This window comes from Ambystoma mexicanum, chromosome 9, assembly GCF_040938575.1.
Source record: "Ambystoma mexicanum isolate Mex_15411 chromosome 9, UKY_AmexF1_1, whole genome shotgun sequence".
NCBI lineage: Eukaryota > Metazoa > Chordata > Amphibia > Caudata > Ambystomatidae > Ambystoma > Ambystoma mexicanum.
Window position 1 is genome coordinate 1,278,923,266 of NC_090931.1, and position 23,898 is coordinate 1,278,947,163.

Genomic DNA, 23,898 nt, shown 5'->3' on the forward strand with positions numbered 1-23,898 from the left:
CTTGAAGCTGTGACTGTTGATAAGAAAAGACAAAAAAGAGTAAGAGTAAGCTATAATTGCTCAATTACTTCATATAATTTGAATTTAGCTTAAACTAGGCCTGGAATATAGATTACCTAGTCCAGTGTGTGGAGAAAATCTTTAGTAGGCAGAATCCTGAATAAAGCAGGAGTGGTCCTCTAGGTCAAGTAGCTGTATATTTGGCGCTAGAGAGCCGTCCAAGATGGCGGCTTCCTAGAGAGCTCCATGTGGCTCCCTATAAATCCTGTCAAAATCTCTTGCTGTGACACCGTTCTCGCCTGCTGCGTGCTGCCCAAAACGTGTGGGAAACTCGTCTCGGCACAGAAGATCCCAAAACGCAGCCCTAGATCCAATGCGACCCAGCCGACGGCGGCCCCAGCGCTCGTGGCACGGGGAGACGGCCGAGCAGCGAGCGCGTACTACGCGCCTCCCAGAGGAAATGACTGGTGGCGATAGCGGAGTGCAGCAGTGATCGCCGAACGAGACCCGACCTTGCCCTGGGGGCGCGGGCGGTCTGGACGCCTGGCGGTCGTGCCCAACCTGGAGGTCGGTGGAGGGGCATACCGAAGAGGCGGAGCATCGGCATGGAGACCCCGGATCCGCTCCCGATAAAACTAAGGTAGGAGCGTCACCGGGTCCGCCACAGCCCCACAACGCGATCGAGCCGCAGGCACTGGTGGGCATCTAGAGCCCCGACCGGCCCCCCTCACTTGGGCGAGTGTTCGTGGGCCCGCGATCGAGATCTACAGCCACCGCGGGGCAAAATAAGTCACCCCCGTCCGCTGGGGCCCAGTCTACGAAGCGCCCCAGACCACTTTGGCGGCAACCCCCGCGGCCTACCCTGCTACAAACCGGGGCATAACGAACTACAGCTCAACATCCATCGCCCTCACTATTGCCTTCTACCTCCGTAGATCACATTCAGACGGATCCACACCGTGAGGCAGGTGGGGCAGACCGCTGATCCACTGTTCCACCCAGCCAGCTTTACCGCCAACAGTAAAGGGGCCAAAATAAACAAACACGTCCGTAAAGAGTACTGGTCCGCGAGTCTATTAACCCCAATGTATACGCAAGAGCCAGCTCCAGCCCCAGTCAGCCTGGCGCGGGTCAGCCTGTGTCCCTAGCTCACTCGACAAAGGCTCGAATCAGCCACCAGTGTACGTGCGGTGCCTATAACTCTGAGCCCCTGGAACGACTACGAACACACGCCGCACGGCAACAATCAAGCGCCAAAGCACACCAGGAAGATCCATAAGCCACCAGTAGTGAGAGGCCACACAATCCACAACCACATTGGAGGTGCCCAACACAAGTCTCAGAACACTGGTGACCACGCACAAGCGCTCCTGCAGCACTGCCGCCAACCCAGTAACGACCTCCGCCAGAGCAGCCATGGGGAAAACAGATAAGTCCCAAAGAAAACTGAACTTTGAGGCTGGCTCCTCAGCAAAAACGCCCAACCCCAACAGCAGACCATCATCACCCACACTAGAGGCCCCCCAAGCTGATGAAGAGCCGCTGAATTTCGATATCAGGGGGATTCTACTTGAGTTAAAAGCGGGAATCGGAGGTTTGGGTTGCAAACTGGACACGCTGTCCTCAAAGGTCGATCAGCTCCAACATCGGCTAGACAAACATGAGGATAGATTAGACGCAGCCGAGCAACGCATATCTGACCTCGAAGACGGGTCAGGCTCCTTATCCCCCAGGGTATGGGCACTGGAATCCCAGTTGAAAGCAGTGTGTGCCAAGAACGAAGATTTAGCGGGATGCTCACAGAGAAATAACATCAGATTGGTGGGGATCAGAGAACAGCAGCTTCAGGGCAAAATGGAAGATCACGTGGAAATGATTTGCAAACATCTATTTGGTGACGAGGTCCTATCCCAACTGTTTGTCGTCGAAAGAGCGCACAGAGTACCCAACACCAGACCAGTTCCAGGCACAAATCCTCGCCCGATCATAGAAAAACTCCTAAACTACAAGGACCGTGATGCACTCCTTAGAGCGGCGAGAGAAAAAGGCAATCTCCAATTTGATGGAGATCAGATCCAATTCTTCCCTGACTTCTCTCAAGCAGTGCAGACGCAAAGAAGTACTTTCACAGCCGTTAAACGCCGTTTACAGGACAACCAAATTCAATATTCCATGCTCTTCCCTGCCAAACTCTGTATCCAACATGAAGGGAGGTCTCAGTTCTTCAACACACTGGAAGAAGCCAATGATTACCTTGACCGAGCCGGGTGCAGACCCGGACCCAACAATGCTAGACCACAAAGAAGAGACCGACCGAGAAGGGACCCAACATAAAATTATGATACCTAACGCAACAATTAGAGCAACCATCCAATTGCTGCAGTCACTAGTAAACCAATGACAGTGTCACTCTCCTGTTACTCCGGGAGCCACATCCCTCTTGGAGGGCTACTAGCGCCCCAAGCGCAGCCACGTTCATCCAGTTGTTTATCCGGGGAGGGTCACTGCGGGCCAGTTGGGGGTTGCCCGCACAAGGGAGGGAAAGTAGTAATAAGGAACCGCCATCATCTGTTCAATCAAGAATCACCACAACCTCATACCACACCCCAAGATCACAAATCCCTGCTGAGACAATGGACAAACTCGATCCCCAGACGAACTCCACCGAACATGCCCGGCAGAGCACCCTCTACCCACCTGTCACCTAGTGCCGCCGCTTAAAGTTGCCACTTGGAACATCCGTGGTGGCAAACAACCAACAAAAACCAGGAAAATCCTCCAATACCTCAGAAGACACAAAGTCAGCATAGCCATGCTACAGGAGACACACCTTCTTCCCTCCGCAGAGTTACAATGGGCCCGGTCATGGGGATGCCATAGGTACTTCTCTTCATACTCGTCCTACGCCAGGGGGGTGGCCATCTTAATAGACAGGAGAGCCAATTTCAGTCTGATTGAATCCTTGAAAGACAAGGAGGGGGGAGAGCAGTGCTAGTAAAGGGCCTCCTAGCTGGGAAAGAAATTGTTCTTGTAAACTCATATGCTCCTAATATCGACGGACAAAACAATTTTGATTGGATCATGACGCATCTCGGGAAGGAGGACACTGCAACGATCATCTGGGGAGCAGACCTCAATACACCACTAGACCCCAGAATAGATAAGTCCTGCAACCCCACAAGCAGACCGTCCAAAGCGAGTCTCCAAGTCAAAGAAATATGCCACACTTTCGACCTGATAGATACGTGGAGACACTCCAACCAAGACGCCAGAGAATATACATTCCACTCAGCGGTTCACAACACCAGCTCCCGCATCGACTATATTTTGACATCAGCCTTCAGCCCATTCGACTGGGGATCCGGGCAGATCCACCCACGCTCCTTCTCAGACCACTCAATGGTAACACTAGAACTCATGGCATCAAATACATCACCAGCTAGGCACAACTGGAAATTCAAGCCAGGCTCACTAGCAGATTCGGTGTTCGCAACTGAACTGCAGCAAGAAATGGCGTCCTTCCTGGAGATTAACCAGTTCTCAGTCAGCTCCGCCGGCACCTTATGGGAAACATTAAAGTGCTTTATCCGTGGAGTATGTATGGCGAAGGAAAATGGAATCCTGAAACTGATTCGCCGAGAGCTGGCAGAGAGCGAAAAATGTCTAAAGGAACTCGAAATCAAAAACGACGCCTCAAGTGAACCACAGACCCAGGCAGACTTGAAAAGAGAACTACTGAGATTCAAAGAGAAAGCGGAACGAGAATGGAAATTCCTCGGGCACAGACACGAGATCCGGCAATATGGTGAGGGCCAGAGGCCAGGAGCGCTTCTGGCCCGGATGCTGACAATCGACAAGAAGCCCACTCGGGTGGAATACATCCGTGACGCCAATGGCAACCGAGTCTACACGGAAGAAAGCATTGTCGAGGTGTTTCGTAACTTTTATCAAGACCTATGTAGCTCCAAAGGCAGCACCGACCCCGAGTTGCTCCAAGACTTTCCATACGACACCGAGCTGTACTAGGTGGCCGAGGAGCTACGTGAACCCCTGAACGCCCCAATAACGCTGAAAGAAATCCATGAGGCAATCAAACAGCTCCCGAACACGAAGGCGCCCGGCCCAGACGGGCTCACCGGAGAATTCTATAAAGCACACGCGAATATCATAGCTCCGCTTCTACTTCAGGTCTACGAAGAAGCCACAGAGCGGGGAATTCTACCACCTACCCTGTGAGAGGCCACTGTGATACCATTACAAAAAGAGGGGAAACCCCCTGAAGAATGTGCATCCTATCGACCAATCTCCCTGATTAACCTGGACAACAAGATTCTGGCCAAAATCCTAGCAACCCGGCTGCTTCCTATAATGCCAGCACTTGTGCTGGGGGACCAAGCCGGATTCATCCCGGGACGCAATACGACATATGGTATTAGAAGACTTTTCGGCGTAATTGAGGCACTGGTTCTGACTCAGCAGGCAATAGCTGTGCTTCTGGACGCCGTGAAGGCCTTCGACTCTGTCGAATGGCCCTTCCTTTTTGCAACGCTCAAACAAATGGGGCTAGGGAATTTCTTCCTTAAGCTGGTCTCACTGCTCTATAACAATCCGATATCCTACATCAGTCTTGGCAATACTAGATCCCCCAGTATCAGGCTAGAGCGTGGTACGAGACAGGGATGCCCCCTCTCAGCCCTTATCTTCGCCCTGATGATGGAGCCCCTGGCTTCCAGATTGAGAGAATACCAAATACATCGAGGCCTTACGCTAGGTCCCCACAAACTAGTGGTCTCCCTATATGCTGATGATGTCATGCTGTTTGTCAGTGACCCACAAAATAATCTTACCCCGATAATGCGCGAAGTGATCAGATTTAGCCAAGTCTCTGGCCTCAAAACTAACCATTCAAAATCAGTGGTGTTCCCACTAATGCTGAATATCGTTAAATTCACAGACGATCATGGCTTCAAGTGGGAGAGCTCAAGGGTCCGTTACCTAGGTATTTATATGTCCCTTAGTTATAACGATATATTGAAGGTCAACCATATGGCAACACTTAACTCCTTACAAGAACGGGTCCAAAGGTGGAAGTCTCACCCGCTGACGCTCTGGGGTAGGGCCTCACTCATCAAAATGGTTATACTTCCCAAACTCCTTTATTCACGAACATTCCGATACTTCTCCCAAGGGCATTTTTCCAAAAACTCAAAAGCCTTATACTGTCACTTCTATGGGCAGGGAAACCAGCACGAGTTGCCCACAAAACATTAACCTTACCCACATCAAGCGGCGGCCTTGCACTTCCAGATATGGAGAAATACTACTGGGCAGCCCAGGCACAATTCCTAAGTCATTGGTATACTATACACTTTATACGTCCACATGTCCAGGTGGAACACGCCCTCGCATCCCGCAACTTGTTGCGAGCCATTCTCATCAGCCACATCCCAGTACCACATAACACGTTGAACACGGTATCATCTACCTATGCAATCTGGAAAAAGATTGCGCAAAAGTATGCTGTGAATATAAGGTTCTCCCCCCTGCTACCAGCCAAATTTATCCCGGGGATTCCCCTAACAGCGGAAAAAGTATTTCTCAATTGGCTCATCAAACTAAACATCCAATCTCTCGGCGACCTCTTCCCCGAGGGTATGTTCCTGACCCCGCAAAAGGCCAAAGAAAGGGGAGGTACCACCCTACTGGACACGTTTCTATACTTCAGATTACGATGCACTCTGCAAGGTATGTTCCCATCATTCCCCAAACAACCTGCAACGTGGGATCTACTCCATAACGTAATTCAGGCAAAAGGCGAAGGGAGGTTAGTGTCATTATTGTACAAAACTCTATTAACAGACACAGTCAGCACTGACCCCCGAACAAAAGCAAGGTGGGAAACCGCTATTCAGGCAACAATTCCTGATGAGGATTGGATATACATTCTCCGTCAGACCCATTCGGTCGCATTAAATACACGCTATAAACAGATTCACTTTAACTTCATACACCAGACCTACCACACCCCAGAAAAAAGCCATAGACACCGCCCAGAACTGTCACCACAATGCTTGAGGTGCGGAGCCGCGGTCGCAGATTTCATGCATTTAGCGTGGGATTGTCCCGGGGTACATCGCTCTGGTCTTCTGTTCTACAAATCACAGCAGAGGTGGTGGGTGAGGAGTTACCCCCTGCCCCACTGATGGCACTTCTTGGTCTGACCAAAAACCTACAACCTGCAGTGAGGAAACTAGCAGCCCTTTTATTGGTACTGGCACGCAGGAGGGTCGCAATGGCATGGGGCCGTGGCCCGGCCCCCGCTGTTTCAGCATGGAAAAAAGACATCCTATATTGTCAAGATATGGACACCGAATTCATACAGACACTACTGCTGCATGCGCGTCCACCTGACATTTGGGGCCCCTACACGTCATACTTGTTAAACACCGTCGTGTCATCAGTCTCCCAAACTCAAGCTCCATGCTCAGTCGAGGAAGGGGAAACCCAACCAAGGAGGGTGCAAACAACTGACCAAGATAAGGGGAACCAGCAATGAACTATGTACAGATACGATGTGCAGCTGGGGTGGGGGGGAGGTTTTATGAGCAAAACGAATGACACGTTGTACTTGTTATGACTGCACCCAGTTGGTGCAGATGTATGTGTTTGAAGTTGTAAAACCCAAAAATAAAGTTTTAAAGAAAGGTAGCTGTATATTTGATTTAATCTAGCTAGACCTGAAATTTAAATTTACATATTTTTAGTCCCTGCTATCTAAAAAATTAGCTGTGACGTACTTTCACATCAGGAAGGAGATTCTTATAATGCTAAATTAACGTACTTCCTATTGGATGGTAATTCGGTGGTCAAACGAAATTCGTTAATGTATTCCCCAAGTTAGTTCAGAATGAGGATCTAGTTTAAGTCAATGGTCGCTGGAGACTTCGGTTTTCAGCTAGGAAAAGTGACCAGGTAATCAATATTCCAGGCCTAGTTTAAGCTAAATTCATATTAAATGCAAATTATATACAGTCCTACTTGTTTTTTAATTGCAACACTAAAAGTAACTAGGGAAAAGTACTTATTCCAATAAAAGGGCCTTGACTATATGAAGATGGCAAATGCCTTTACCATAGTCAATAAAACAAATGATGTTAAAAGTACATACACTACCTGACCTGATTTAGGTATATGTGTCACGAGCAAATTGTCTTTTTTAGACAGGGTTTTAGTATTCTACACTATGTGCAATAATAGCCAGCGATAGATGTTTTTCGCTTTTTCAATTTATAATAATATTGAATAAAAGATCTATTTTGTATAAACAGTATTAATGTAATGTGTGATTACTGTGATTGTTGATAAGAAGCTATCTACCTCTTATATAAATGCATTGTGCCACAAATCACATGTTTTGTAACAATTTTCTCTATTTGTTAGGTCCCTCAGCACTGCAAACTGATGGGGTACAAGCAAATCAGTGTACAAGATGTATTGACTTCATACAAACCTCAAGATGTGTGCAAAGTCCTTAGGGTTGGTGCTGAGGTAACATCTCCTCTACTAAAGCTACTTCAAAGTTTAAATGCTATGTTTTATGGTGTTTCCTGATTTGTGTCTCTTGGACTTGTTCTGTAGGATGAATTGATCTCAACCGTACCCATCCCACTCTCAAGTGTAGATCTGCAAGAGGGTCTGAAGTGCGAGTCAGATGGGCAAGAATCTGGCACAATCCACGTGAAACTGGCTCCACCTGAAGCTTTCCTCCGGCCACGAGAATACAATCCTCTCCACATATTCGTAAGTGGGAAAAAAACAGTTTTCAATATGAATCAACTATTTTAAATTGATTTGTATGATAGTGTTTGCTACACAGTGTTCTTGTTATGTATATGTTTGGTGAAAATGTCCTCGGGCATACTTGAAACACGCATGAAATGTTCTTTCTACAATTATATTAATAACCTGTAAATCCATACCTAGTTATACCTATGCCATTAAATATTGTTAAAACAGAGTCCCAACAGTCCAGTGCATCATTCAGTGCAACTCATGTTTCCTCGATTTAATTATATATTTATTTAGATTCATAAAGCGCTTATGCCTTAGCACTGCACAAAAGTAACACAAATAGAACAAATATTCACAAAGCAATCCACATAAAGTGACCATTTTAAAGCTTAGGAGAGAAGATGATTTTTGAGAGCTGATCAAAAAAGAATCAAAGGTAACAGAAGAACAAAGAGGGAAGGGAAGAGCATTCCAAAGTTTAGGAGCCAAGAGGGAAACAGAATGCAACCTTGGCTTGGCTGAGGGAGAGGTAGGAACAGCTAATAAAAGTAAAATGTAAGAGCAGAGAACGCGAGAAAGAGAGTAAACCGCAACATGGGACGAGAGATATGGCATAGACTGGATAGGAGTACATTTAAAAGCAATACAAAGAGAGCAGAACTGAAGACTAGAAGAAAAGGAGAGCCAGCGGAGAGAGCCTAAGGAAAGTTGCATAGAGGAATGGGACAAAAGCTGGTGGGAAAGACGAATAGCCGAATCGAAAATCAAATTCAGGGGGAGAAATCTAAGCCGGCCAAGAAGTGAGGAGCAATAGCCAAACATGAAAAAAATAGAGTCAGAATAAGAGTGTTGTGGACCTTTTATGCCTTCAATCAAAGGTGAACATAGGAAGTCCTCCGCAGAGGCAAAGAGGCAGGGGCTGGATCACGGGATCTGATTTCTACACATGGCTGATGGATTGCAAAAGGAATGCAATGCCTCAAGAGTTGTGAAGCCGAGTCCAAGGAAATCCTGAAGTCAAACCTGTGTGTGGGCGAGGTGATGTCGGATAAAAGAAGTGGATGCTTGGCAGCACTTCCATGTTGACCAGGATCAGAGAATGCAAAAAGCTAAAGAGCGCCAACCTGTGTGTCTCGTATCAACTCAGTAGCGTAGCTGTGGAAACGTATTCTCTAATCAAATGGGACGCATTGGAGCCGATAGACATGGTCAGTTGCTGTTACTTTGCACTCTAATTAAGACTATGCTTTTGTGGGTGTAGCTCTGCTGATCATATTCCATTAGCTGTAACATCATCGCATAGCATTGTAGAAAACATAGTAGGTAAACATTTCCCAGTCATTGAGTCCCAAAAAAAGATGTCTGGTTCATCCCATATGCTTATGTTGTCGGAGTAACATGACAAAGAGTCTTTGCATCTGAAAAAGCGAGAAAAGGAAGTATGCTGCGATAAAGTTGATAACAGCAGAACTGCACAAAGGATCAAAAACGACACATGAGTTGTGAGCTGAGGATGACGAAGAGTTAGGATAAACATATATAGAAGGTGGCAAGGGAGAGCCATAAGTAGAAAGATCAGGAAAGAAAAGGTGCTCAATCTTGGATGCATTAGTATGGAGAGAATGAGCAAGCATCCAGTACAGACAATTAGAAATAGAAGAGTACAGCAGGTCAGAAAAGAAAATGAAAGAAAGATCTAGCACTCATCGGCACAAAAGTGACTTTCAAGGCCAAAAAGCTGAATGCTAGAATGGAGAGGGAAGGTATAGAGGGTAAATAAGCGACCCAAGGACTGAGTCTTGGGGGGGCACCATATCATAAAAGAGCCCAAGGCACAGAATAGTAATGATCGGAAAAACAAAGTGCAGTAGCAGAAATTTCAAGAAACTAAAGCAAGGAACAGAAAAAAATGATTCACCATAGTGACCGCTGCAGTTGGTTCCAACAGAACAAAATAAAAGGTTAGCTGAGTGTGTCATGAAGAAAGAAAGCAATGCGAGCTTGACTTGATGAATTTTTTAATTCTTGCTTCCAATATTTTGCTCTGACTCTTATAGCGCTTCTTTGCTCCAGACCTAGGTATAATAATAACAACATACAAATATAGATACGAAAGTGCAGTGATCTGAGAGGGCCAGAAACTGGATTGAAGTAGGGGGAAGAGGAGTGAATCAAGATTGAGAGTTGAGAATTAACCACACATTTCAGAAGTTTGGAAATGGAAGAATAGGAATAGGATGTTAGAGGTGAGGGAAGAATTGAGGTTTGGTTTTCTAAGAATGGGCAAAATAGTTGCTTGTTTGAAAGAGCGGAAAAGCTCCGGAAGTGAGAGAAGAGTGAAATAGTCCAGACAAATAAGATTGAATCTGACCATAAACTAAGGGGTAAAGGTAAAAGGCATGGGGTCAGGAGGAGCAGCAGAAGGATTAGCTCATTGAAGTAAGAGTGGGTGTGAAACATTGTAAACTGAGTAGAAGGAAGAGAAGGAAGAAGAATGAGGGGAAGAGGAAAAATGATAAAGGTGGAGCGTACATTCTCAATTTTAAATGTGAAATAAGAAGTGAGCACAAAGTAACAAATTAAGAGTTAGAGCAGAAACCTCAAGAGAAGCAGACAGCTAAGATAGATTGTCATTTAAGTGCAGCAAAGACTAAAAAAGACAATAGTAAGCAACAAGAATATGGCAATGTAGAATGCAAATAATAATGATTAGATTGAATGACCACATGATCAGCAAACGGGGTAAGCAAATGATAAACATGCAAATGAGGAATTGTCAAAACAACGTGGCTTACAAAGCAAGAATGAGACGGAAAAGGAAGAAAGAGGAGAGAGTATATCAGACTTTGGGAATAGGACACAAATCATGGTAATTTGAAAGAAAATGAAAAGCAGGTATAGGGGCAAGAGAAGGAAACTTGGAGAAAATCTAAGTGAGAGCAGAAACAGATTTTATTTCGGAGGAGAAGGAAATGAAGTTCGGTGAAAAGAGTCCACCATAGAAATGAAGGAGCATTCTTCAATCAATTGCAAAGACGCTTCATTTATTTCAGGCTGTGATATTTCCGCATGAATTGCAGAAACAGGGATAATTGAATGTTTTGTCAGTGGACATTTTTTAGAGGGTGTAGATTGTGTCAACGGGTCTGATATATCTCCTGTATTCAGGTTCATCTGGTCGACGTTTTGCAATGTAGCAATGATCCGTGGATACTTTCCATGGCTCGCTGGTGACATTCCATTCATATTATGGCCACTGGACATCTGCATCACGACTCTGAATCTTAACTGGACCATGCTGGGCCTCAAAAGTAGTTGTTCCATAGTGACATCTGTTTGGGAAGCAACATCATTAGTTTCTGTTGTTGTCGGAGTCTTTATGCTCCTCGTCCACCGGGGGAAAAACATGCTAAATTTATAGCACACATACAGAAGATAAGATTTACCAAATAAAAACGTGACATGAGCAAAATATCTACATAAAAACTTCTCCAAAACAAAATGATGTGCTCTTTACTCTTGTTTTGTAAATTTGCTTTGAAACAATGGACTTCGATTTGCCGACTATAAGACCGACCTGGAAAAAAGCATTTTTACAATGTATAAACCAAGCACATTTCTATTACACTCAAAGAAACATATGTACATATCCACAAATAGAACCTACTTTATGTACATAAAACATTACAACATATTAAATATTACATGCCAATCCAATGGGTTGATAAATGATATTTCAGATTGTTAATTATACCCCTGGTACATGTGTCTCTTCAATTTCGACCGCTTCAGTGGTACATTCCTTGGGCATAACATTCATTTTAAAAAAAGTTAATTGTCAAGCATATTTAATTGTACAATCTTTGATCTCACAAAGTACTTTTCAACAAAGTTTTTTTAAATGATTGTCGACCTTTACGATAAAATTAGTAGTCGTATTCGATTTTGAAAATTCTTAGCAAGATAAAGTTGAACACTTGGTACCTGTGACGTTTTCAAAATATATTTTACATTTCACCTGATAATCTTCAGAGATTTCACATGGAGTTGATGTGATACCCTGCAAAACATAGTGATGAAAATGTTGCCTCCCAAATTAGTTTGCGCTGTAGTGTTTCCTTTTTAATGCATTCTGCTTTGGGTTGGAAGTTAAATGTTATTAACAAAAACAGAAAAGTGTCCTACAGTGAAAGGCTACATAGTATGTTTTTGGGGGCGGTTCACTTTAATTGGTGCATATCTATGGGAGATAAATACAACAAGGTAGTTGATTGATTTTCTTGCACTTTGCTAACAGTATTGTACATTTTTGAAAAATAAAACACCTATGATCATTTCAAACCAAATAAAGTAGATCCACAATGTGAGCAAATTCTAACTACGCATACCTCATACTCCGGACCGGTTGCAAATGAGGAAGGGATTGTCATTGAAGTTCCAGCATCACCCTATAACATAGTAATTGTTTTAATACAGATGTAAAAGCAAAATTAAAAAGAAAACATCAGATGCAGACGATGGCCCATATTGAGAGACAATCCTACATGCCACTTTGTGTCAATAACTAATATTATACATAATAATCTTCATTATGTTTCAATTCGAAGTAGTCCACATGCATGTATTGTTCAGTCGAATATAAAGGATTAGTATAAAATAATTACTTGATAGCTGATTGAGGTTGCTGTTGACTCCTGAATAGTGAGTGATGATGAATCTTGCTCCTTCATTTTATGTATATATTCAGCAGAAAAGAGTACAATTAAAAAGCTACATTAGTATTATAAATTTGACCACATTGAACGCTCTAAAACATTACTACATGCATGTAGCTTGGCCTAAGCATTGGGATAATAGATGTGTCTGTGTGTTAACCAACAAATACAAAAAATTAAGCGATTAAGCAAAAGTGGGGATAGACAAAGTTAAATATTTTTAAAATCATGTGCATTGTGTCACGAACGCAACATTTATAATATAACATTGATGGAAATATTCCCCAAAAAGTCAAACGCTCTTCATGTTACCTTTTCCTCACACTAATTCATTATAATGAGTGATCATTTAGAAGACATTTGTGTAGATAACACTCTTTTTCTATACCAACATACAAAACATATTAATCACCCACTACTCACCATGTGCTGAAATTTTGTTGGAACTGCATTGGAAAGTAATTTGCGACGGTGTATGTGGCAACGCTTTTTAGTGTAGTGGGATTATTTCTACATAGTCTGTGAAGTGCATGCTGCAGACGCGCAATTGATTGCCCCTCACGTCTTCCAAATCAGCCTTGACTCTGCTTTCAATCTCAGACAATGGAAATCCACAATTTGAAAGCCATCTTCTTATTAAATCTAAATCCTTTGGGAACACATGCAGGACTGTGCCAGGAGTTTTGACATGGAATGAAAAACTGCAATGAAAAACGATACATGAAGGCATTCTTGAAATGTCTGTAAGATCTGTTAAAAATATAAAAAATTAATACAAGTAATAAAGTATCACTATAACCAAAGCCACTATCACATAGCTTTGTTTGCAAACTTTGTTTTAAATTTTAAAAATAAACCGCTGTAATGTCTAGTTATCACAGCGAAGAAATTAGTCAGAACCCAATGTTATACCGCAAATTGTAACGTATTACTAGTCCATTCAATAAACTTTGAGGCACCAAGAGAAAACATACGTTGAAAACATGGACTACTAAACATTACATTCTGATACAATGCGCTGTAATGGAATGTGCTAATTCCAGAGATAAAAATACATAAAACATTCGATAATGGTGAACTATTTGAGATAAATTAAAATGGGAATACGGTGTACATTGGGTATAAAGCAACAGAAACTTTTCAAGTAGCGATCACTGAAACTACAGATCGAAATAGTTGACCAACCCTTACTTGGATGAACAGATGAGCGGATTCAGCAAGCCTGGTAACAAGTAGAGTGATGGCGATATACCTTGTGGATTGCTGGGATGTTCTCTAGTTAACTATTCCGTTACATTACAGAGCAGAGGTGAGCTTCCCCAGTATATATTTATACACCTATTATGTCTCATATGTACCTGATGTAGCTCCCTCCAACAAGAGGTGAGCTTCCCCCAGTATATATTTATGCACCTATTATGTCTCATATGTACATGATTTAGATCCCGCAACAAGAGGTGAGCTTTCCCCAGTATATACTCCTATGCACGTAGTATGTCCCATATGTACTTGATGTAATTCTTCGCTATAAGAAGTAATGCTTCACCATGAATGTATTTTTCCTGCACTACCTCGTCCCAATGTATACCTGATCTGTAATGACTGTAACTTTGCCTGCCTAGTGCACTTACTGTAACTTTAGCCTAAGCTAAAGCACAGAGATGCCCCTGGGCTTTGTTGCACTTTACAAATAAAAAACCAAACCAAACCATCAAGGTGTTTATAAAGGCTTAGAAAGGTGGGTGTGTATGTGAATGCGTCACGTGTTTGTTAATACCCACCCAGCCGTCGTGCCAATGTTTGACATCCTCATACCCATCCACCCAGCCTCCTCAGGAGCGCACAGTCATAGGTGCGAACTGCCATTGATACTGGAGGGGGATGAATGGGCCTGGCGCGAGCACAATAGGCCTGGAACAATGTTCAAGGGATACATGCACATGTTGATTGCACGGACATGGTCTTCAAATGGGAGTCTGGAGACACTGGTACCCATGTGGACAATGGTTGCAGTGCGGAAGATCCCTTTGAGGTGTAAATGGCGTTCTCCACCTTGAGCATCCCCATCCACCCAGTCCCCTCGGGAGCTCCCAGTCATAAGTGAGAGTGACCATAAATACTGGGGGGGGATATTTGGGCATGAGGCGAGCGCAAATGGCCCGAAACAATGTTCAAGGGATAAATACATATGTTGATTGCAGGGACGGGGTCTTCAAAGGGAGTCTGGAGACACCAGGTCTGGGGAGGCCACGTGGACAATGGTCGCAGTGCGGAAGATCCCTTTGAGGTGCACATGGTGTTCGGCACCTTGAGCGTCCCCATCCACCCAGCCCCCTCAGCAGCACATGGTCATAGGTGCGAACTGCCATTGATACTGGAGGGGGATGGATGGGCATGAGGCAAGCGCAATATGCATGAAACAATGTTCAAGGGTTTGATGCATATATTGATTGCAGGGACAGGGTTTTCAAAGGGGAGTCTGGAGATACCTGGCATGGGGAGGCCATGTGGACAATGGTCGCAGTGTGGAAGACCCCTTGCAGTTGTACATGGTGTTCTGCACCTTGAGCGTCCCCATCCACCCAGTCAAAGGCAGCCTAGCCAAATGGGTTTACATGAACAGGACATTAATGTATAGGCTTTCCTTTCGAAAAGTCAATAATGTTAATAGATGGTTCCAATTTATTATTAAAAATCCCTTATATAGGCAACATTTTCACTAAATGCTGCCATCAACATGCTTTAATTCTTAGCTTGCGCCTGATTGGCGAGAGGGAAATGCAGGTGTATGCAAGAGGTTGGCGGTTACAATTTTGTAAATAGCCTGTCCTGTACCTGCATCGTCCAAGTTGGCATCACGTTCTTGTTCCCGAAAGAGTCTTGATTTCCAGAAAACAGAGAGACACCAACGCGAAGCACAACCTGGCAGGAAGTCTTTTCCAGCCGACTTGTAGAGTGCCCAAAAAAAGGAGGCAACAAGGAAGAAGGCTTCAAAAACATGTGGCTACCCGACAGTATTATGTTCACCTGGTATCCACGGGGACGCCTCCCAGCCCTGGTTGGATGATTTGCACGCTCACACTCTCTCCGTGTCCCTTGGTAAGGCCTCTGGTTAAATATGGGTCTTAATATTGTAAAAGGTGGATTCTCCGTCCTGCTCCTCGTGGCAGGGGTGCGTAGATGTGGGGGGCGAGCAGCAAACAAGTTACTTCACTGGTGCAAGCCCCACTCTGGAAATCCAGGCCTGCTGCGACTCCGTAGGTTTGCTGCTTTACAGACTTTATATGCAGTTCTTATGTTCCTCTTAGTTCAAATAATAATGTCTTGCTTCTTTCTTAGGTATGGAAAGGTATTTTAGTGTTGTCATGCAGTTTGAAGATGAGCATGGTCCGGTAGGCGAAAGTGCGGTGTGCGCGATGCTGTCCGGTGAGTAATGCGCGATGCGCGGTGATGTTTCGCCTTTTATATTGCTAACCTGTGTCTTTTCTCTCCTTGCAGGTTGCGATGTTCCTCGCTGAGCGCCATAATGTTCAAGCACTGATACTGACCAGGAGATGACTACCCAGGTAAGAATTGTGTGGCTTTCTTCATTCAGGAGGAAACGTGAGTAAACGCTTACTAATGCTGTCTTTCTTTCTCCTCTTTTCAGGTTATGGTATTCCGGGATGGATGCAGTGCCGATGATGGAGTTCGTATCTTCAGGTGATTGGAACTGAAGTCATCGATGGATTGAAGACAGGATACTGTTCCAGGTAAGTTTCGTAGTGTTCTTTCTATCTGTGCAGGTCCTTGGTTTCAGGTAAACTGGCATCAAAGAACTGGATACAGTGAGCGTTATGCTGCCCACAGCAGAATAACGCAAAGCATGTTCTGCTGTTTGGGTGCGGTTTAAATAGTCTCAGGTAAAGTAGTCCAGGTAAAATAGTCCCAGGCCTGCCACACCCAAAGTAGTCCAGGTAAAGTAGTCCCAGGCCTGCCACACCCTAACGACTAGACCACATAGCTCTGTTCCTTGTAACTGAGCTATGTGTGTGCCTCCATGTTGGCTGAACCACCCCCAACTTAAATAGCCAAAGGCGCCAGGACTCACTCCAAGAGAGTCTTGGATGAAGCTTTAAGGCCTTTGACCTGGCCCTAACTGGAAGGCTGACTTGCTAGTGAGGGCCAGGGGCAAGGGTCATGACAGACAGCCATAGTTGAGCAATTGGGAAAAATCTATGCCTTGAGACAAGGGTTGGGGGATTGACAACCGCCCATCGATTTTACACACCGAGGAGCCAGGGCATCCTCATTGAGGAGGAAGCCATTTTTGATGTGCGCCTTTATCTTTTGTTGGGACCTGGAGGAACTTTGCACCCATCGCCAGTCTTTGATTGTTTGGTTTGAATTCTGGAACTTGGACAGACCGAACATTTCTTTAATGAACCCCTCTTTGGAGCCAGAGGTGGAAAACCTTGTTCTGTTGACCCATTTCTGAGCGAGACTGGCCCTTCTCTCACATTGCATCCTGACATTTGAAGACCCCCATCGTCATGATGTCTTGTTTATTGAGTTTTGCCACCAACCTGACACATTTTATTTTAGTTTGCACACAAACATTTATAAAATCACTTAAACTATATTTGTTGTCTGAGTCTCAGTTCTCGGAGCACTGTGGCAGGCAGTTGCTCTACTGGCCTACCTCAATGCTTTTCTCCATTTTAACTTGTTTATCTAAGAAATCCTAGAGATGTCCATGATATGTTGAGTGTACCCATATTGCTACAGAATACCTAAGAAATCATTAAACTGTCCCACAGTTAGTCAAAGAAAACTTCCTTAAAGCTCATGTGAAATAGATCTTATAGTAAACTAGCAGAAGTACCCATTCTCTGAACGGGTTCTGTAGACAGACATGATAACACTGAGATCATGAAGGCCGCTGTGTTCCGATTCGCTTATCGCTTGATGTGCTTTGCACCCTGAAGTAAACTGCACTGAGAATGTGTGTGTGTGGCTGGCTGGCTGACATACCCCGTAGCAGACGTTGGAGGGGTGGCGAGAGTTGGTGTGCCTCTACATACTGGGACGTTCTGTGCTCTCTCCCCACCTATCACCTCACACTGGCGTTATGCAGTTAGTTGTGGTGCAAATATCTTGAAAAACGCGCTTCCTAGGGCCTGGACCTCGAGTTTTGTTCCTCATGTCTGAACTGGTCCTTCTTCTACCACATTGATGTTTCGCCGATTTCAGGAAACTCTCATGTGTGAAGGTGCTGAAATCTGGGGAAAGGGGTGGGGTGTCCAAATGGCATGTAGCTAGTAATGTCCGGAAGGCCGAGCAGATAACTATGCAACATTTAGTGCAGGTAGGTGAAACGTTGTGGAATTGTATAAGGAACAACGCTTCGCCAAGCCACACTCCCACAAACACATTTTGACTTGTGCTGAAATCTGGGAAACTGGGTGGGGTGAGCAAATGTCATGTAGTCGGTAATGTTCGGAGGGTTCTTACAGGTGGATTGGTGAAACAGTGTGGAATTGTATAAGGACCAAAACTTCACCAAGCCACAAACCCACAAACACATTTTGACTTTTGCTGAAATCCGGGGAAAGGCATGGGGTGTCCAAATGTCATGAAGCCAGTAATATCTGGAGGATCCTAACAAGCAACTATGCAAACATTGGTGCAGATTGGTGTAACTGTATAGAATTGTATAAGGAACAACACTTCACCACAAACCCTGCTTAAAATAAACACATTTTGACTTTTATATGTACAGATAGATGTCCTCTTCATTTGACCGAACACCCAAACCATTTGGCAGCTGGAGATTTTGTGAACATTCAATGCTATCTCAGAATTTGATGCTTCTTCAGTGCAAGGCATTGATAAACCTATTGACAATAGAACGTAATTAGCACCATAGACTGACCAGAAGTTTTAGCCAGCTATCCAAAAAGAGAAGAACAATTATGGATTCCTCCACATCACAAGCACTATATCACCTTGCAGTAATCTCCTGGTTTGCTGCCATGTTTTCAAAAACAGATCAATCGCTTTTTGCAACCTCATAAGAAATTCCCAGGTGCATACCTGGACAATATAATCACCCACAGTCCCAATTGGGATAATGTCTACAGTCCCAATTGGGATAATGTCTATGATTTGTTTTGTAATACCTTCAAAGAGGTGAGCCTCAAAGCCAACCCTGCCGAATGTGCTCCAATTAGGACCTCATCCAATATTTGGGCTGGTGGTCAGTCAAAATCTCGAAAACAAAATCTCGAATGACAAAAAGCACGAAACAAAAATCTCGAAAAAAAAAATATCGAATTTTTTATTTATTTATTTATATATGTTTTTGGGGTCAGGTAAGTAAAAAAGGGGGTAAAATAAAAAAAAATGAAAAAAGGAGGGTTGGGGGGAAACCCCCCATTTAAAAAAAAAAACACATTGAAAAAAAAATTTGTGTTTTTTTTTTTTTGAGATTTTGTTTTCGAGATTTTGACTATAAACCATTTGGGCTACCATTTATGGAATGTGGTAAATAGATAATTTGTCTTCAATCCAAGCTGTCCAAAATGAATTGCTTTTATAATTTTCTGGAGGCCATTTTTCTTAGCGCAAACTTATGTTTGGAAAGCAAGCAAGAGAGTGCTAGACATTGGTGCGGGTTACAGGTATAAATGAGATGGTTACAGAGGCAACATAGAATGTATTACTAGCATACCATTTATGCTAGCAGGAAATAGTGGAGAACATGTAACGGTGCTGATAGAGGTGTGGGGGTGAAACCGGTGTGTTGTAAAGGGTGGTCATCAAGAACGGTACTAGGCTGGGTCATTTTGTACGTACATGATGTGTCGTGCATGGTGTTCAAAAGATGCTCTTTGAAGTGGAGGGTCTTGATTTGTTTTCTGGATTTCATGATGGGGAAAGGGACTGATGTTGTTCCTTTGTTGTGAGGCGTACATTGAGAAACCTTGTTGAATTTTGATGACTGTGAGAGTGATGTGATCATATCTATCCGTGAAGCCAAATAGGACTTTAAATCTATTCTGGGATAGTGTTATACCACCCCCACATATCTATGCAGCAAAATTGTCAAAACATCTGCAACCAATTCTCCTGCGACCAAATATGCTGTGCAGTAATCTGCCAATCCACACTGCCCACATAACAATGTTGATGTGGGTGGTGAGGCGTGGGTTCCTGCAAGCTCTGTCTGGTTTTATGTTTGAAAGTTTATGGCAATCTGCAATAATGGTGGTCGCCTCGTTTTTCCTAGCAGTATTTGCTAGTCATCACCATGTACACAAGCATATATAATGATGATCCAAGCAGTACTCCTAGATCTCTTACTTGTGGAATGTGGTCCCCTTTCGAACAGGACCAGAACATATTGCAGAGCAGCACCAATTAAAAACAAACACTAGGCCAGGCACATGCACAGCACTGGGCGCATCCAGCGTGTATTCTCCCTCATGCATGCACCTACCCCACCCACCAGACTTTCGCGTCTTGCATGTATTCTCCCTCATGCATGCACCTAGCCCCACCCACCAGACTTTTTCTGCAACGAAGGAGTATTCACAGGTGGTTGCATGTTTTTCCTTTATGTGCCTACATTTTTGCTCTTCAAAATATCCTCCCTCTCAACTATACCCCCGAGTCTGGGGTGTAGTTGCTGTGTTATTTGTAGACAGGTTCTTGAGGGCATGCAGCCACAATCTTTACCTCTTGTGCTTAGGGCAACAGCATTTTTGGTTAAATACACCATTTGTGGTGCTTTTCCACTTAGCACTCTGCTTTCCCGTCATAAATGCTAGGAGGACCTGTTTCAACGCTGGTCTCCTCAACTTCACCAACAAGAAAGTAAGTAAGTTCCTTTGTTTGCACAGGCACCCAGGCATGTTGATTTTCTTCTGACGACTCACCGATCCAGAAATGGTCCATCAGACTCTCATAACAGGAGACCCTAGCATATCAGTCGACAGTTCTGACTGAAGCTTTATTGAGAAAGATCCAAGATATCACCTCATGGATCAAAACCAGACTTCATGTTTGCTCTACCGTGGTGACAGACAAATGTTTCTAAAGTACCCCACTGAGCCTCTCCTCATGCGCAACAAAGGCATTCCCTCCAGGTAGAGCCCGTTACTCTGCTTAACAGTCTTAAGCCAGAAGGGTTCATCTGCACATCACCCTCAACAGATTCATGGGTGTTACATAGAATGGCAGATTGCATGGAAACGTAAAACCTAAGCATTCAAGGACCCCTTCAGCATTGCTGGGTCCGCCACCTAGCTTGCTTATCACAAAGCAGGAGAACAACTCTCATTTTGGTTTCCCCAATGGTACCAGCAGCGGTATCCCTAATAGGCACATGGCCTCGGGGCACCCTTCTATACATCACTAGATATTTAACCCAGTTGGATTGGTTATCTCCTTTTGCCACGGTCACGTGCTTCCAGTCTATACCTTATTAAACACTGATCACAATTACAATAGAAGCTGTTGTACTGGCAGCATTGTTATCAGGTGGGCAAGGCAAGATGGACATTCCTTTACAGGCAAATGTCCTTAAGGAGGCAGAGACATTATGGGAATATCCTCATTCCAACACAGCCACCCACAGTAGGCGCAATGGGGGCATGTCTTCCCACCCCTGGACACGATTCAAGTCCTTCATCAGATGACCAGCAGTCTGTTCCATGATATGGTTGCGACAGCCCTCACCTACCAAAGAACGTATGACCTTATGTCGTGAGAAACTCATGGTGACACACATAAGACAGACACAAGTGATCACAGTTCAAGGGTGTTTATTGAGCAGTGAAAGTTTGCATGTGGGTTGGAAAAACACCTCATCTAAACCTAAATCTAAGATGGGGACAGGTGTCGACCATCAAATGAAAAGAAGGCAGTCCTAGTGGTGTCAAGTCAAATAAAAGTGCCTATACTAAGAAAACCTATTGCCAATTCCTTATGCTAAATACAAAGGGTGTGGGGTTAGGGTTCAAGAAAGAAAGACGTGTTCTCAAATGATAAGTCAGGAGGCGGTAGCCTGGGTCTCCCTTACCCACGTTTTGTATATGGGATAAGATGGGAGCTTCGAGTACAGTACAGTCTCGGGCCTTCCCAGCACGAGACGACAGTCTCATTGACAGTTCTTAGGACACACTCTTGGGTTTGTCTAGCACGAGATGACAGTTCAGCTTTAACCCTCAAGCTTTCCGTAATCGGGGCAGTCGATGGTCAAGTCTAGTTTCCTCTGAAAGTCTCTTGCCTTCAGGGCCTGCTGTATTAAACACCAAAAAAAAAAAGTTCCTTTAGCAAATGAAAGCTCGTTCCCAATATTCGCTGGGTGATGGGTTTGGGGCCCCCTCTTCTGGGCTGAACCTTCTCAATTGTAATCTGCAGTTCAAATATAGCAACAGTTTTGTTCCCCTCTTCTGGGCTGACCCTTGTCAGTTGTAATCCAAAGTTTCAGATATGGTGATGGCTTCACCCCTGGGTCCCCCTCTTCTGGGCTGACCCTTTCTCAATCATATTTCTTTGCATCTCTTATTCTTGAATAGGGTAAGGACTTCACCACTGGGTCCTCCTCTTCTGGGCTGACCCTTTCTCAATAAACTTTGGGTAATAGCTTAACTTCTTGGATCTCCCTTTTTTCGGGCTCGGACCTCTCTCGACTGTCAGCCCCTCGGTGACGACTTCACCCCTGGATCTCCCTTGGTCTGGCTCGGACCTCTCTCGATTGCCAGTGTTTGAGTTTAGCCTCACCCCGGATCTCCCTCCTCCGGGCTCGGATCCTTCTCTGTTCTTTGCCTTCCTCCTCCGGGTTCACAATGGCTTTCTACATAGTTCAAATGTTCAAGGGATTCACATCCCTTTGTTTCATTCATCATGCAGGATTCACTTCCCTTACTTTTAGGCAACTTACGGATCAAAGTCTTTCAAATGTACGGGGCTTTTACTGAACCTCTCCTATGACCACTTTGAGTTCCTTTGACGGCCTTCCTACGGCCTTCTGGTTTCTGTAGTTTCTCAATATGGGGCTCGACCAGAGTCTCTTGAGTTGGCACCCACATGGTGTCGGTTTTCCCTCTGCTTCTGATCTCCCCTCCACACTTTTACAGCTCAATCAAAGTTAAATACATTTGATTCGAAGCCTATACACTCTTGCAATTCTCACTCAACACAGCCCAGTGCTTATCGATTCTCCCCTCGACTCACCGGCTGTGTTGCACCGCTTGGCTTTCAGCTTCTTTGGAGTCAAGGCTGGTAACACGGGCGCGGGAGCTCCCCTCACTCCTGCTTATCAGCATAAGCTTGCCCTGTGTACCATTGACATCTGCAGCAGGACACTGGTGCTATTGTTCGAGGCCTTAGACTTTCCTCTACAATGGTTCTGTGGGCCTGAGACGAAAAGGGCAAGGTCACTTCTCTCCTCGCCCCCTCTCGGTTTCCGCCGCCTTCCGCCTTCGTTTGAACTGCCGCCTTTTAGCCATCTTGTCATGCTATCTTGTGTACTCGCCTTGCTCGTACTGCACTTTTCTGCTCCCACTATTATAGGGAAAAAGAAGGGATGTCAGGTGTGTGTGGTTCAAGTCAATTGCCTGACCCTTGAGTTGGGACATGTCAGGTACACTGGTTTAAAATGAGTCTATTGTTGTGGGTGTAAAACAGTATGGGTGTAACAAAAAGAGGGGTTTGAAATATCCACGTATCCTACACGACCTGATAGTTGGTGAAATGAACGCGAGTGACCAGGATGTAAAACAGAACAGAAGGGATTGTGAATTAGACGAGGGAAATTATGGGAACTGTAGTATGGTACCTGAGCAGGTTGGGAATACGGGAAATAATAATCAGAGGGACAGAAAGAAGAATGATTGGGAGTATTCTGATGGGGAACAGAAAAACAAGAATTCGAAGAAGGATGGTTTCTGAAGGCAGCGGGATGATTAATGGATTTATCAGAGGTAGAGGGGATGATGGATTCTTTAAAAGGAAGTTTAACAAATGGAAGGGAGGTCGAGGTGAAACAGTCCACAAAGCTTCGGGGACCTAGTCTTCCTCATACCATTCTCCGGTGTCATACTGCATCTCACCTGGGGCAATCTCTCAAGCAAAACCTCGGGTTCCCCCATCCAGGTGATCCTCCCTCGCTCGTTCACCCTCGGGGTTGGGATCTGAGAGCAACAGCCCTCCTCAGGCCACCTGAATTAGGGTTTCCCAAGGTTTACCTGGGAGAATACCCTCAAGTTTCTCACAATGTCTTTGTGCCATCTGGTAGTATGGCATGCTAGGCAACACATACAGAGGACTCAGATCCACCTTTTGGTGCACTGGAATCCGGACCAACTCTCAAGCTGAACTCTTATCAGTGCCGGATGCGGTCTAA

The 23,898-nt window shown here is 44.6% G+C and overlaps 1 protein-coding gene across 1 annotated transcript in view; it reads left to right on the forward strand.

The window, feature by feature from the left end:
* The window catches only part of CFAP221 (cilia and flagella associated protein 221), a 988,124-nt gene that overhangs the window by 787,935 nt on the left and 176,291 nt on the right, over positions 1 to 23,898 (forward strand). The window contains exons 18-19 of the mRNA XM_069616611.1: positions 7,441 to 7,548; positions 7,639 to 7,800. Coding sequence (XP_069472712.1) covers positions 7,441 to 7,548; positions 7,639 to 7,800 — 270 coding nt within the window. The remainder of the gene's footprint in view (positions 1 to 7,440; positions 7,549 to 7,638; positions 7,801 to 23,898) is intronic.